This window comes from Urocampus carinirostris, chromosome 5 (assembly GCF_059441175.1).
Source record: "Urocampus carinirostris isolate Australia breed hairy pipefish chromosome 5, RoL_Ucar_1.0, whole genome shotgun sequence".
Taxonomy (NCBI): Eukaryota; Metazoa; Chordata; class Actinopteri; order Syngnathiformes; family Syngnathidae; genus Urocampus; species Urocampus carinirostris.
The window spans coordinates 27399301-27415151 of record NC_142353.1 but is presented as its reverse complement, the minus strand read 5'-3'; the positions used below and the strand labels follow the sequence as shown (position 1 = coordinate 27415151).

At 37.9% G+C, this 15851-nt stretch overlaps 1 protein-coding gene across 8 annotated transcripts in view; it reads left to right on the top strand.

Annotated features, from left to right (window-relative positions):
• mef2cb (myocyte enhancer factor 2cb) overlaps nucleotides 1–15851 on the top strand; it is a 129922-nt gene that overhangs the window by 68617 nt on the left and 45454 nt on the right. For all 8 annotated transcript variants that reach the window (XM_088336369.1, XM_088336374.1, XM_088336372.1 and 5 more), the window contains one exon: nucleotides 9673–9876. In XM_088336369.1, coding sequence (XP_088192495.1) covers nucleotides 9673–9876 — 204 coding nt within the window. The remainder of the gene's footprint in view (nucleotides 1–9672; nucleotides 9877–15851) is intronic.

Below are 15851 nucleotides of genomic sequence, written 5' to 3'. Positions count from 1 at the left end.
ACTTCCATAGTTCACATTTTACTTTGAATTTTTTTTTTCCCCCACTCAAGTCTACAGAATTTGAAGAGTCGCCATAATGCTTTTAAATACTCCAAACGGGCTCATCTTTGAAAGACGGGAAAAAAACATCACCCGTCTGCTGCCTCTCACATTGAGAATTGAGGATGAGTGGCGTTTTCAAGAGAGGGAAGAGCGCGACAAAGCCATTGACGTTTCCTGGGTTGTGACGCCAAGTTCAGACCCAGGTCCCAGACTCCTTTTTGCGTAAATTTCTGTCTTCCTGACAATGGAAGACGTGTTTGTCTGGGGGGAGGAGGACAAGACTTTTAGCGTGTTTTTGGTGGCCGACCACCAACATCTACCCTCCCACCCCCAGCTCTAACAAGCCCTCTACCCCCCCGGCACAGCCCCCTCTCGACCTCCCCCAGGGAAGACAGCAGGAGGTGGGAAGCAGAAGCGAAGCCATTGTGAAGGGGAAGCCACTGGCCTCTTCCTGTTATGAGAGGAAATGCATACAAATGTGCTTCCTGTCACCCCTACGCCACCACTTCACTCCCTTTATCTGAAGAAAAAAAATCTGCAACCCTTCCTTGTCTTAATGTCATGTAGCAAATCACTGCTCATTTAATTGTGTCGGTCCACTATTTATAACCCAAAAAAGTTAGGTGCACATTATACACGAGTTTTTTCAGTAGTACATATCCTTTGAATATGAATAACTAATTATGACAACATTTTTTTTTTTTTCACAATCCGTTAATCTGTATATAAAAAGGAAAAAAATTTAATCTGCTGGAGACAGTTACCAAAGATATGCTTGAGCGTTTTTGGTAGGAGCTGGATTACCGAAACACTGTATGCAGAAGGTGCATCTATTGGGTTTTTGGGACATCGTTGACATAATCCACATGCTTTTGAATTTCTCTTTTAGATTTGGAAGAATAAATCTTAGAATTTTTAACATTAATACTTTTTGATTTAATTGGCCTTGATCAAGGACTTTCATTGATGTTTGTATTACAAAATACATCAGCCTGGTCATCCTGGAAGGGGGATTACCTCATGTGCGGTCCTTTTTCAAGGTTTCTTCATTTTCCTCATGCTGAGGTTTTAGGTTTTTCTTTGCCCTCATGTACGTTTTAGATCAGGGGATGGTGTAGTCTATAGTTTACAATAATCTGTGGTCTGTGCAACCCTTTGAGGCCCCTTGTGATAAAGGGCTATACAAATAAACATGACTTGACATCACATTTTTGAAACACCCTGTATATTACCTTATTTGTAAAATGATAACTCTCTTGAAAAATATTGCTTGACTTCATTTGCAAATCATTGGATGTGACGGAAATCGACCCTGGCTTGCAGCAGTGAGAGTGTCAAATCCTTACAACTCGACCACCAGTAATAACAAAGACATATGAAAAGGCATTCAATTTTATCTCATCTCATTATTTTTATTAACGGTACTAGAGATGAATGTTAGATGGTGGAGAAAACAGAAAGTAGCCCTGTAAGATATAAATCAAAACAAAGCACAACAAGGTAAACAACTCTTTGAAGGACATCAAATAACTTCATTGTAAATGTTATGTTGGCATTGCGTTCATAGTTTACGTTGTTTAGTTAAGTCATTTTTATTTGTATAGCCCTTAATCACAATATGTCTCTCAAAGGACTACACATTACACCATCCCCTGATCTGTCAAGTCAAGTAGAGTCATGTTTATTTGTATAGCCCTTTATCACAAAGAGTCTCAAGGGGCTGCAAAAAAATGTAAAAATTTAACAGCACATTACTTTTTTGGCAATTTAGCACATCAACATCTGTACACGTTTAAACTAAGATAGAAGCAGTTGATGTCATTGTAGTCATCTTCAAAATGACATACGGTTAAAAACAAGCGCTTCATTTACAAACATTTGGCACTTTTAGCTCCAGCCTTATGTGAAAATCTTTCGTCACAAAATGAGCATGACAAATGTTTCTCAACAGCGTGGCTTTTACTAACTCTGTTTGTGGTCATAAATTTGATAAAACAAGAAAAATTTATAGCACATGCACGAACCCACGCTGGTGAGAAACCTCAGTTTGTGAGACATTTTTTGCTAGAAAGGACTTCCTACAAGTACTGAACACATAAAATCCCACACTGTTGGGAAACGTTTGTCAGTAAATGAATTTAATGATGGCTGCATATATTCAACAATGTTTGTCACTTACGATGCTAAGTTTGAGCTAAGAAAAAGTGAAACAAAATTGTATACCGATTTTAAATAAAAATAAGGGTTGTATGTTATACACGAGTGTGCGTCATAAATACGGTCAATGGGAATTATGACCCCAAAAAATGATTTTTAAAAAAGATTATTGTATGAAGGATTAACTCACTTTAACTACAATGAGTTCATTATCAGGGCTTGAGCTGTGAGCGCCACGGAGAGTCAAATTGACTAAACATCTACAAAAAAATCATACATGAGAGCAGACCTAGTTTTAATTACAATGGAATAAAGGTTTAACTACTAAAAAGGTGAAACATTTTGGATTAAATACTAGGAGTTAATTTGTTGGTATGTTTTAGTTTAGGGCTATTATCAAAAGTTTAACTGAGCTAAAACCACTTCAGCTAAGAATTATGTTTAACGCTAAGTGAAATAATAAAAACAGCATTCAAGCATTACTCTAGGTTAAATATGTAAAGAATCTTTAAAGCCTCATCTCTGAGTTAAAGCATCTTTAAATAGTTTACTTTTACAAGCACAAGCAGTAACATTATACAGTATGATTCAATCAAAGCTTACAATCTGTTCTAAGTTGAGACTTAATTTAAGGTTAAAACTAATTTAATCCAAAAATTATCCCAAGAGTAAAGTAAGTGCAAACTGCTGAGTTATTGCTGTTGTTAAAGCTATTTGATACCAGTACATATTAGAAACTACTTTGTCAAATCTGAATGAAGACAGTTTTCAAGCTTTACCTCTGAGGTAAAAAATACAAAGCAGCTTTAAAGCCTTGACTCGGAGTTAAAGCAGCTTTAACTTTTGACAACGTTAGTAACAATACACAGTATATGCTTCAGTCAAAACTTGAAATCTGCGTCAACGTCTGAGTTAAAGCACATTTAAAGCGTTAACTAAAGATTAAAGCTGACTTAACTTCAAAGTTAACATAAGATTAAAAAGGGTTTCAACTTGTGAACTTAATTTAAAGTCTCAGCTTTTTTATGCTATTACTCTTAGAAGAAAGTATTCAGTTACAACAGCTTTAAAGCATTAACTCATGGTGAGAAATTTAAAGTTAAAGCCTTAACACTGAGTTAATTTGTGAGTTTTGACTGCACTAGAAGAAATACAGTCACTGCCCTGCGTACGAATGAGTTAGGTTCCTGACGATCGTTCCTAGGTTGAATTCGTTCGTCATTCTCTTCAGTGCTATATGTTTAACGTTTATATAAGTATGTTTAAGGCTTGTATAGGTAGGTAACCTGTATTAATATGCCCTATAAAGATAAATAAAGTTAAGTTTAACTCACTTTTGGAAGATGAGCTTCAAGAGGTCCTCCTCCGCGGTAGAGAGTGGTCAAAAAAAGCGATCCTACCATTTTTTCAACCGCATCAAACTTTCTTGTTCCACTTTCATTTCAAAAGAAACGGCTCGCGTCTTCTTTACACTTTACACGAACCGTATTGAATAGATAACGAGATAGTAACAAATAAAAATGTCGAAGTTCTTAGTGCGCTGGAGCTAGTATAGACATAGTATAGACAGTATAGAATGTTTACACATGAACTAGGAAGCAGATTTGTTTTCTTCTGGGTGGATGCTGGGTGACCTCTCACATCGCCACATGCCGGTAGTGGCGGAAAGAAGCATTACAGTACTGTCCTCTACTCGGAAAAAGGTGCACACAATACAAAATCTAACTTACGGCAATGTCCGGATATTTTTCAACATTCCGAAAATTTTCTTATCTTCCGTTTTTCGTAAGTTGAATGGTCGTAAGTAGGGGAGCGTCTGGATAGACATTGCTTCAGGCGAAGCTTTAAATCTGCTGGAACTCTTGAGTTACATCATATTTAAAGTTTTAACTCAGTGTTCTCGAAATGTAAGGCAGATGCACCAATCACGTTTTTTTTTTGTTTTTGTGTTTTTAATACGACAAAGGTACATTTTTGAACTGAAAAAAATCAGATCGGCCAAAAGACTCAGGATAGCCTTCCGCAAACCTCGGCAAACTCGGCCCGGGCAGCATCAAGTCTAGAAGTGTAGCCGGGGCTCCAATTAGCGCATCCCACATGAGGTCCATGTGCAAGGGCAGCCGTTGGAGCAGGCGTGTACAAAGAGGCGTCTTTGCGTGGATGTATGTTATAATATATGTGTCACTTTGAGCCGTGTGGGTGCCGTGTGAAACTCAGCGAGGTGTTATTGTTCGGTCAGTTTGGGATTTACGTAATCCCGCCCAGTTTCCTCACCCATGGTGAGGAAAGACGTTTTGGGGGAAAGAAAAACCTTATTTAAAAAAAGTCAACAAAAAAAGACTATACAACTGATTATCGGAGAATAATGAATAAACGGAGTGAGATTGTTTTGATTTTTTGTGTACCTCTAGGTGGCCTCATACACAAAATGGGTAAGTGTCGTTCAAAAATCTAGTCAGGGTTTTGGAAGGCATCAGCTTATTACCATACATTTATTTTTCCCATGATGTGCCAATTTCTCACAAAATTGTACATAAAATTGAAGTTGCGTGAATCACTGGACTATACACAGAATTCATTTTCTTTTGTCTTTTTACAAATTGTTGTATTAAAAAGATCACTCTTTATCTTAAATGTTTTTTACTTTTACAATTGATTTTGGAATTATTGATTTGTAAAACAATACTTGAGATCAGACACCTTAACTCCAGAGCATTGCTTTTATTTGTAAAAACAATATTTCGGGTTGACTCACGAATGTATATTTGCCACAATGTAGTTGTAACTAATGCAGTTTTTTTAGAATATAGGTTTGAGAACAAAAAATACTTTTCACCAGGCAATTCAAATCTTGATGCTATTTCAATCACATTTTTTGGGATGAAATAATACAAACTAGAAATATTTGACACTACTTTTTGTTTAGTAATTAAATGTAGAAATATATAGCCAACTGTTTTAATGAATCTAGAAGTTAATTTGTGTTGAGTTCATATTTTGCCACTTGATGACATTAGTCTACTATGAACGGAACAGTGTATTTCTTTCCAAAAGCAGTCCAATATCAATGCTATTTCAATCATATTTATTGGATGAAATAATACAAACATGCGATTTACATACTACTTTGTTTCCAAATAAAAGCTAAAATTATATATTTAACAAATTCAATGAGTCTAAAACATTATTGTTGAGTTTATTTTCTGACACTGGATGACATTGGTGTATCATGCTGGAGTTTTTGTTACCAAAACAGTGTATTTTTCTTATCTAATTCAGAGCAAGAGTTTAAAAAAATGTTAACAAAAAACAAAAGTAAAAACTTTTTACCAGTCAATATAAATATCAATGTGATTTCAGTCACATTTTGGGGACAAAAATAATAAAAGATGTTTGATACTACTTTTCGTTTAAAATTAAAGCTTATATGATACTGTAAGAAATGATCAGACTTGATTTGTGTTTAGTTCGTTTTATACCACTGAATGACATGAGGATATTATTTGTATATAATGCTGGCCCATTTGTTACCGAAACAGTGTATTTCTCTTCCTAATTGTTAATTGCATGAACACGAAATTAAAACGTATCCCTATTGGCAGAAAGGTTTGCATATTTCAGGTGTATTTCTTCTTATTTCAAAAATAATTTTACTAGTTTCTCAAATTCACTGAGAGCATTTATTTCATAATAAGCAAAAATATATCTTCGAGCAGATGTGTACATTGTTTTCATGTAAATCTTTTTTCCAATATTGATAAAGAAATATTCCTTCAAATTAGCATATATACAGTATCTATTATATATATTTAACGATAGTTTCTTCTTATTTTATCGGAAGACAACGCTCCCACATATGGTTACCGCCTTGCCATTTCTGACCTCACGGGGGCGCCACTTCATCTTCCTGTCACTGTTTGTATTTGTTTTATATTTAAGTGCGATTGCTTAAATGTCAGTGTGGTATTTGTTAGCCGTGGGAGTGTTTCTTTTTTCTTGCCGGCGAATGGAAAATAAAGCAATCGGGCGAAAGGATGGGAAGGATGGATGCAAGGTTAGCGAGTGGAGGAAGGAATATCGGAGGTGAGCGATGGATCCTGTTTCCTGGTTGCATCCTGGGAGAGGCTTCGGCATGAAATACAAAACTATCCATCAATATCTCGACTTTCCCGGCTCCTCTTTCGGCGTTCCGAGTGTGAAGGGCAGCGTGATCCTTTGCCTCTTAAAAGATTTTGCTCGTCTTTGTTTTATTCAAAGGAGTCGTAAGAGTTTTTATTCAGTATTCTATGTATGAAGTGTCAAAAGAGAACGGACAAAGGAAAAAAAAAACTACACTGTTGATAAGTTTGTTACTATTAGATGACTGCAAAAAAGATTTCATTAGATGCCCTTCCTTATTTGATCTTACTGTTGTTTGTTGTTTTCACGATTATATCATTGTCCCTATGGGCAAATCATGTGGCTGTTCTTTGATGACCACACCTTTTAGGGCTCATCTGTTTTTTTGAAGATTTCATAAAAAGAGGGGGCTCAGAGGAAGGCTTTAAGAAAGACTGGATATTTTTTTATTTGAGAGCCTTTCTCCCGGTTCTCCTTGCAAGTTCGAAATCCATTGATGTCTTCTCGCCCCATTTTGGGTGTCTACTCAGGTTTAAACTTAATAACATCGTACCACATCAGCAGAACATTTATATAGATAATATATAGTAGGTAATACTTGTGTGATAAGCAAAATGGCCCACCAATGCCAGGCCCATAAAAGGTTGGATTTGGCTGCTTGGAGTGGAAAGTGGTCTGTAGTTGCAGTCCTCAGTTTGGCCGCCAGACGGCGTTAGAAACCCATCAAAAGCAGACCACACATAAATCAGATGCGTATCCATTTTGTTGGTGTTTATAGGGGTTGCCTTAACAAGGAACCTAAAATACTGTGTACATTTAAAAAAATGATTTAGCATTTTCTGAGCCTAAATTGGATATACATGCATATGATTAAATGAAAAAATATACATGTGAGCGAGGGTAGCATTTTGTGTGCCCTCTTCAACATTCCTGAAAAGTGAAAGCTTCATTCCAAGGGTTATCACATTATTGCTTCTCCCTTTAACATCACTTCAAGCTTTGGGACCCAAAGCAATATAAAACAGGACAAAAAATACAATGCTGTCACATTATTTTGCTAAGTCTTTACGGAGCTCACAAGATTCAGAACTGAATAGTGAAAGAGAAAGGAATTGTAGTAGGTAGTTAAGCAAATTAAAAGACAGCCTTTTCATGATGCTGTGACGCAAACCAATCACAAAACAGCATTTTATTTACATACAAAAAATGTTTTATACATGTTTTAAATACTCAAAAGAAAATGTATGTTGAATCAGTTTTACTATCCTTGTTTTCTTAATTGTTTAAATATGTACTTTGCATATATACCACTACTACTCGTTGCTGTTGTGTGCACCAAAAGTTGCTCATTTCTTCAGAAAAAAACACGTTTAATTGCTGGAAATGTACTTTTTTAGGTTATATATGTTTTTTACTATGTTATATATTTTCGAATAATTAAATATAAATATGTGCGTTTTTAAATCCTGTTATAATTCTAACTTTATATGTATGTGTGTGTGTATCTAATGTATATATATATATATATATATATATATATATATATATATATATATATATATATATATATATATGTATACCCCAAATTATGTAAGAAATACACAAGTAATGGTTAAATATTAAATAAAGGGAGACCATTTTGAATTTTCCTGGGAAAAACACCTCAAACCAAGAAAAACCCGTCCAAGAATACTTTTCCACTTTCTTTTTTCGATTATTCAGGATGAGTGGGATCTATTTTTATTTAACGGCTAGCTACTCGGGCAACACAGACATTTGTTGTCGTTAACTTTCTTTTAATAGCCTTTCTAAGGGACATTTCAAATCTGTCATCGGTCTCACGCGTTCTTTGATACGCAAACATCAACGGATCTTCTCGACCGTTTTTTTTTTTTTTTAAGTAGAGTATTTTCAGTTCCTTAAAAGCAGATTTTTTTTCTGTATCGGACTGCGTCAGTTGGGGACAAACTAAAATTACTTTTTTTCCTTGAATCTACTTTCAATTTGGATCAATCTTTGAAAATGTTTGCTATTAAGATTAAGGAAGTGTTATTGCTGTTTTTTTACTATCAATACCAATTGCAGATAAAATCCTGCTTCTGGATGCCGATACCAAGGAGACACAACAGAGTGTCTCGAACAATACTATGGAAAATCAAAATATGTTCTAACGTGGAAGAAAAATGCTTAATATGTTGTGCCATGTTACTGATTATGGCTGAGCTCTCCAGTAACTTGCACACATTGAGAAGAAGTAGAGAGGAAACTCGATCAAGTTGTGCTTCTGTTTCTTTAAAAAAAAACAATTCTAATGAGGAAAATAAATTGACATAATCTTGGGCCAAGCAACTTATTATGGCCGATCTCTCCAGTGCTTCTCGCACATTATGAAGAGGTAAAGGAGAGACACGACCAAGTTGTGCTACTTTCACTATAAAAAAATATAAACATTCTAATGAGGAGCATAAAATCTTGGAACCTGCAACTTATCATGGCTCAGCTCTCCAGTTATTTGCACACATTACGAAAAGGTAGAAAGAAGACACAACCAAGTTGTGCAACCAATTCTTCAGAAGATAAAAATATTTTCTAATGAGAAACATAAATGCTTAGAATCTTGGGCCATGCAACTGATTATAGCTGAGCTCTTTGATGTGTCATGCACATTACATAGAGCTAGAGAGGAGTCACGACCAAGTTCTGCAACTATTTTTATAAAAAATAGATATACTGTATATCCTAATGAGTTACATAAAACCAATGAATGTTTTTCACAAGTAGTGTCAGCTGGTGGAATATTATAACGTTGTATCAAGCAACTATTTAGGGTGAAGTGCTCCAGTGCCTCATGTACAATGTGAAGAGGGAGAGAGGAGACACAAACAAGCTTTGCTCCTGCTTCTATAAAATATCAAAATATCTTCTAATGACGAAGATAAATGGTAAAGATTTTGGGCCGTGTGACTGATTATGGCCAAGTTCTTCAGTGCCTCGTAAATATTACGGAGAGGTAGAGAGGACACACGACCAAGAGTTGCTACTTCCTCAAAAGAAATCAATATAATCTAATGAGGGACAAAAATGCTTAGTATCTTGGGACATGTGACTAGTTATGGTCAAGCTTGCCAGTGCCACACACACACAACAAAGAGGTAGACAGGAGATACAACCAAGTTGTGCTACTATTTCGATGGAAAATCAAATTATATTCTAAACAGAAACAGAAACGCTTTGAATATTTATCACAATTAGTAATGGCTGTTTAAATGTAAACGTGGCCTCACGTTATCTGGTCTTTTTGTATTGACATTTCTCTCATATATTCTTTAATCTGACCTTGTGTGTCCCCCCCAGGTGACGTTCACAAAACGAAAGTTCGGCCTGATGAAGAAAGCGTATGAATTGAGCGTGCTGTGCGACTGCGAGATCGCCCTCATCATCTTCAACAGCACCAACAAACTGTTCCAGTATGCAAGCACCGACATGGACAAGGTCCTGCTCAAATACACCGAATACAACGAGCCCCACGAGAGCAGGACCAACTCCGACATCGTGGAGGTGAGCAGATCCAGAATTACATTGCCAGATGCTCCAACTCGTTATTTTTCGGTTTGTCTTCACACTCATCACCAAAATGAAAAAAAACAATGTGATGTTCTGTTTCTCCTCTTTTTAAAAAGAGTAGTTTCATAATAATATGGCCTGGAGAGGTATTTGCGCCGCAAGGCTGTACTCTCCCAAGATGCACCACAGGAAGTGGTGCCCCTACGACCCTGGGGGATAAAGGCTTCGAGAGTTACATAATAGAGCAACAAATAAACTCCAGGCCTCCAGGGGGCACCAATATTTAAAATCGCTACACAAAGTAATAAAACGGTTTGTTGCCATGTACTAGTGAATAAAGATGGGATAAATGATTAATCAACGAGTAACCAATCATCAGAATAATTTCTGTTTTTTAGAGATTAGAATGAGTATTATCTGATTCCTCTAGTCAGGGTTAGGGTAAAGGTTATTGTTAAAATTAATCCATTAGCTTTCATTTAAAGCTTGTTAATAGTTGGTTTGTCTTTGCGTTGGAAATCAATAGTCAACATTTTTGGATGTTTCTGTGATAACCAGCCCAATAAATAAAATGACACACTGTATATTTAAAATGTATTGTTTTGTTTTTGTTTGGTTTAATTGTTTGTGCTGTTTTATTTGTTCTTTTTTAAAAGGGTTGTTTCATTTTTGTTTGGAGTTTGGTTTTAATTTGTTCTGCTTTTGGGTTTTTTATTTTGTTTGGTTTAGTTTAGTTTTTTGTTTGTTTTGTTTTGTTTTTCTTTGTGGGAGACTTTGTTTTGAGGGTTTTGATTTGGGAGGGGGATTTTTGTTTTGTTCAGGGGTTTGGATTTTATTTTTTGAGTCTTGTTTTGGGGGCGCAGTGGTTAACGCATGTCCGGCACAGTTTAAGTCATGGAACCTCCTGCGTGGGTTCAAATCCAGCTCCAGACTTCCTGTGCGGAGTTTGTATGTTCTCCCCGTGCTTGCTAGGTTTCCTCCAGGCACTCCGGTTTCCTCCCACATTCCAAAAACATGCATTTCAGGTGAATTGGCCAGTCCAAATTGTCCCTAGGTGTGAATGAGCGAGTGAGTTGTCTGTCCCCGTGTGCCCTGCGATTGGCTGGCAACCGGTTCAGGGTGTCCCCTGCCCACTGCCCGATGATTGCTGGGATGGGCTCCAACACCCCCGCGACCCTACTTAGGAAAAGCGGTGCAGCTAATGAGATGAGATGAGATTGTAATTATGTTTATTTCATATTGTTGCTAGTTTATATTTAAATGGTTTATTTTTTTTCTCATTTTACTGATTTTTATCGTAATACTTTTGGGATAATAATAAAACAGTGGTCGCACATCACTTGTAACATCCTCATCAGTTCGGCAGGCTAGCAAGTGGGTAGAAAAACAAACGACGCTAGCGCCTTATACAGTCTTTAAGTTGTTGACGTTAACTTGTTGTCGTTCACCCCAAAGTTTATTTGTTCTACCTGATGAGAAGTGACGTAGCGCATTCCGGAATTTTAAAAGACGAGATGTTCTAGAACCCAATAAGCCGTAATGATCGGATAGCGGAGGCCCACACGCGCTTTGGCCGGGCTAATAATGGCGCCCGCAGCGTGGGACGTGTTTTTATCTCTCGGTTTTGGTGTTATTGGGCGCCTTGCCCAAACACGGGTAAGCGGGTCCTTCGAGAGTGTTCCCGCTTCTCCAGATGGCAATCTGCCCCTCCCTAACAACCTTTTTAGCGCTTCCAATCAAACGCCGTCTGCCGCCGGAGAGGGATGGCATGCTATTGTTCAGACGATATCGTTTTTCGAGACGTTGATGGAAACCTGACAAGGGTTTGCTCTTGTTGTTATTTGCAAGGGTGGCTACGCAATGCTGTCAATTTTGGTGCTCTTGCTGGTACGTTAGGTAGCATATGGGCTGACATTGATCAGTAAAACGGACGGGAGCTTATGTTGTTCTTTTTTGTAATGCTCACCATTTAAAATTGGTATTGTTTGTATGCATTTTTCTTAATTGATAGCAATTTTCAAAATATAAGGAGTGGTTTGCATCAGTCAGGGTTCGTTCAGGTGCTTAAAATTCTTGAACATGCTTTATCGTTGTCATTTTAAGGATTCAAATTTGCCTGTGGGTTAAGTGCTTGTAAATGTTTGAAATTGTTGCCATGTTTAGCAAAAAGTCTGCTTAAAAATGATGCCGAAACTGCTCCCTGGTTACTTCGCTTTGGCATTTTATTTCTTCTTCCCTCGTGATTAACGGCAGCTGGAATTAGTTTGTATGGCCTAAAACGTGTTATCGCCTCTTATGGTTTGTGCCCAGGAGAATAGGTAAATGCTATAACTAAACAGGACACTCTGAAATGTGTATTAGTGCAAAGATTACATATAAATTACGGACATAAATTATGGGCCATGCAAAAAAATATATATATATAAGGTACGGTTTCCCAGCGGTAAAATGGGAAGAAGTTCCTGCAACTGAAAATATAAGCTACATACTACTCCCAACCCCTATATGAGGAGAGATTGATCATAAAAATATTAAATGAAATATTTTGTAGTTATTGTATATCCGATAATTACAAAGATATTGAACCCAAAGTGAAGCTTTTTATATGGATGTAATAAGAGGTCAGTTCGGTCCTAAAAAAACTAGTTTGACCTGATGCAACCCGGCCCACGGTTGTTAAAGTCCGAACCATCCCGAGCCCGACAAACTTGCTTGATTTGAGGGACTGATCCCGTAGAAAACCCCTATTTTCAAATTCTATCAGTGAGGACTTGGTAGGAAGAGAGGTAAATTTGGCCGATTTCTGTCCAGTTCAGTGTTTGTTTTCGAAATTCCGTCTCCATTATCGAGCCGACGAATGCTAGTATACCGACAGAAATGTCAGGAAGGATGTTTAAGTGTGAGGGCGGGGCATGATTAACACGCCCTCCTTTAATGTTTTTTTTCTCCGAATCAATGTTACAAGACCTCGACGTGCTAACACGATGGGGTTGACACGGTCATGCGGACGTAGCACGGCGCCAAGAGTCGATAGGGCGGGGGAGGTAGGCCAATATGGGTCGCCCCCCCCCTCCCCACTTGCCTCTTTTCCTTTTCCTTGTGATGCGCCCGAAGGTGTCGTGGGAGGGAGGCGAGGCAGAGTTAGGGAACGTGGGCGGTCGGCATCCAGGGCCGTTACATTAGCAATAAAACGCTATGTAATTAGCATGTCTTTGCTGGATAATTAGCGTTGTTGGGAGAGGGCCACTGAGGGCGTTAGGCAAGCCTGTGCAGCTACTCGGTGTTTACAAGAAGCTGGGGGGGGGGTTTTTCTTCTTTTTTTTTCTTTTTAATCCATTCAACGTGCTACATTTTAATTCCTGAGATGATTGGCCGGGAGGTTAACATCATGTTTGGGTCAAATGCATGCTTGTGATCCACATAAAAAATATATACTGGACTGTCTCAGAAAATTAGAATATTGTGATAAAGTTCTTTATTTTCTGTAATGCAATTAAAAAAACAAAAATGTCATACATTCTGGATTCATTACACATCAACTGAACTATTTCAAGCCTTTTATTATTTGAATATTGCTGATTTTGGCTTACAGCTGAAAAAAACTCAAAAATCCTATCTCAAAATATTAGAATACTTCCTCAGACCAAGTAAAAAAATAATTTTATAACAGCAAAACTAAATCAAACATTTGAAAATGTCCATTGATGCACTCAGTACTTGGTTGGGAATCCTTTTGCACGGATTACTGCATCAATCCGGCGTGGCATGGAGGCAATCAGCCTGTGGCATTGCTGAGGTGTTATTGATGCCCAGGATGCTTCGATAGCGGCCTTCAGCTCATTTGCATTTGTAGGTCTGGTGTCCTTCATCTTCTTCTTAACTATACCCCACAAATTCTCGATGGGGTTCAGGTCAGGGGAATTAGCAGGCCAATCAAGGACAGTGATGCCATGGTCAGTGCACCAGTTACTGGTGGTTTTGGCACTGTGGGCAGGTGCCAGATCATGCTGGAAAATGAAATCCTCATCTCCATAGAGCTTTTCAGCAGATGGAAGCATGTAGTGCTCTAAAATCTCTTGGTACACAGTTGCATTTACTCTGGACTTGATGAAACACAGTGGACCAACACCAGCAGCTGACATGGCTCCCCAAATCATTGCTGACTGTGGGAACTTCACACTGGATTTCAAGCAACTTGGATTTTGCTCCTCTCCAGCCTTTCTCCAGACTCTGGCGCCTTGACTTCCAAATGAAATGCAAAACTTGCTTTCGTCTGAAAAGAGGACTTTGGACCACTCTGCAACTGTCCAGTGCTTCTCCATAGCCCAAGTCAGACGCTTCTTCCGTTGTCTTGAGTTCAGAAGTGGCTTGACCATGGGAATACGGCTATTGTAGCCCATTTCCCGGACACGTCTGTGAACTGTGGCTTTTGATACCTGGACTCCAGCTTCAGCCCACTGTCTTTGAAGCTCCCCCAAATTCTGGAAGCGGCTCTTCTTCACAATTTTGTTAAGGCTGCGGTCATCTCTCTTGGTTGTGCAGCGTTTCCGGCCACATTTTTCCCTTCCAACAGACTTTTTGTGGATATGCTTTGAAACTGCACTCTGTGAACAGCCTGCTCTTTGAGAAATTTCTTTTTGTGTCTTACCCTCCTGATGGAGGGTATCAATGATGGTCCTCTGGACAGCAGTCAGATCAGCAGTCTTCCCCATACTTGTGATTTAGTTTACTGAACCAAGCTGAGTGTTTTTAAGGCTCAGGAAACCCTCGCAAGGTGTTTCGAGTTAATTAGATGATTCAGGTGATTAGTTGAATAGCCTACTTGTATACTTTTTCATGATATTCTAATATTTTGAGATAGGATTTTTGAGTTTTCTTAAGCTGTAAGCCAAATTCAGCAATATTCAAATAATAAAAGGCTTAAAATAGTTCAGTTGATGTGTAATGAATCCAGAATGTATGACATTTTTGTTTTTTTAATTGCATTATAGAAAATAAAGAACTTTATCACAATATTCTAATTTTCTTAGACAGTCCAGTATATAAAAGTTAATACTAAGCACAATGCAAAGAGCACCTTCTTATTTTAATTTTCAGAAGATAATTTTTTACTAATTACAGTTAAGGATACGACAATACATTTGAGGTGTGATCACAAAGTGACATCGCCATATAGCGTGGGATAGAAAGCTATGCTAATTAGCTCTGAACCCCCACCACCCCAAATTAAAAAAAATTGAAGTAACAAAATAAAACATAGTAAGTACCACTTACGTGTAATATATGTGTACATGATTAAAAAACATTATAAATAAACATACATGCAAAGGGCAGCACGACGGCAGCCCCACGGTGCCAAAGTACAGGGTTCAATTCCAGCTTCCGCACCTCCCCGTGTGGAGGTTGCATGTTCTCCCCAGGCCTCTGGTTTCCTCCCACATTCCAAAAACATGCATGTTAGGTTAATTGATCACATTGTCCCTAGGTGTGGATGTTGAGTAGTCTGTCTGTGTCTGCCCTGTGATTGACTGGCAACCAGTTCAGGGTGTCCCCTGCCCACTGCCCAAAGATGGCTGGGATGGGCACTAGCACCCTTGAGACCCAAATGAGGAGAGCAGAAAATGCATGGATGGATGGATGGATACATGTGAAGGAAAAATGACATTTTATAATTCACCATGCGTGTGATGTGATTTGAGGTGGTCAAGTGGAGTAGCAGGTGGACGTAGAGGAGGGCAGAGACAATTTCATTTGTCATACGCAACACGTCCCTAGCCTATATTTAATAGAACGAAACTCACTTAAAAAAATGGAGTACTGTTTTAGATTGTCTTACCCCACATATTCCTGTCCAATATTTCATTGAATATTTTTTTTAAATATATGTTTATTTTCTATTAATTATTATTGCTGATTTGTCTGACACCGCATATCCTTAGCCAATAAATCAGTGATTTAAAAATAAAATT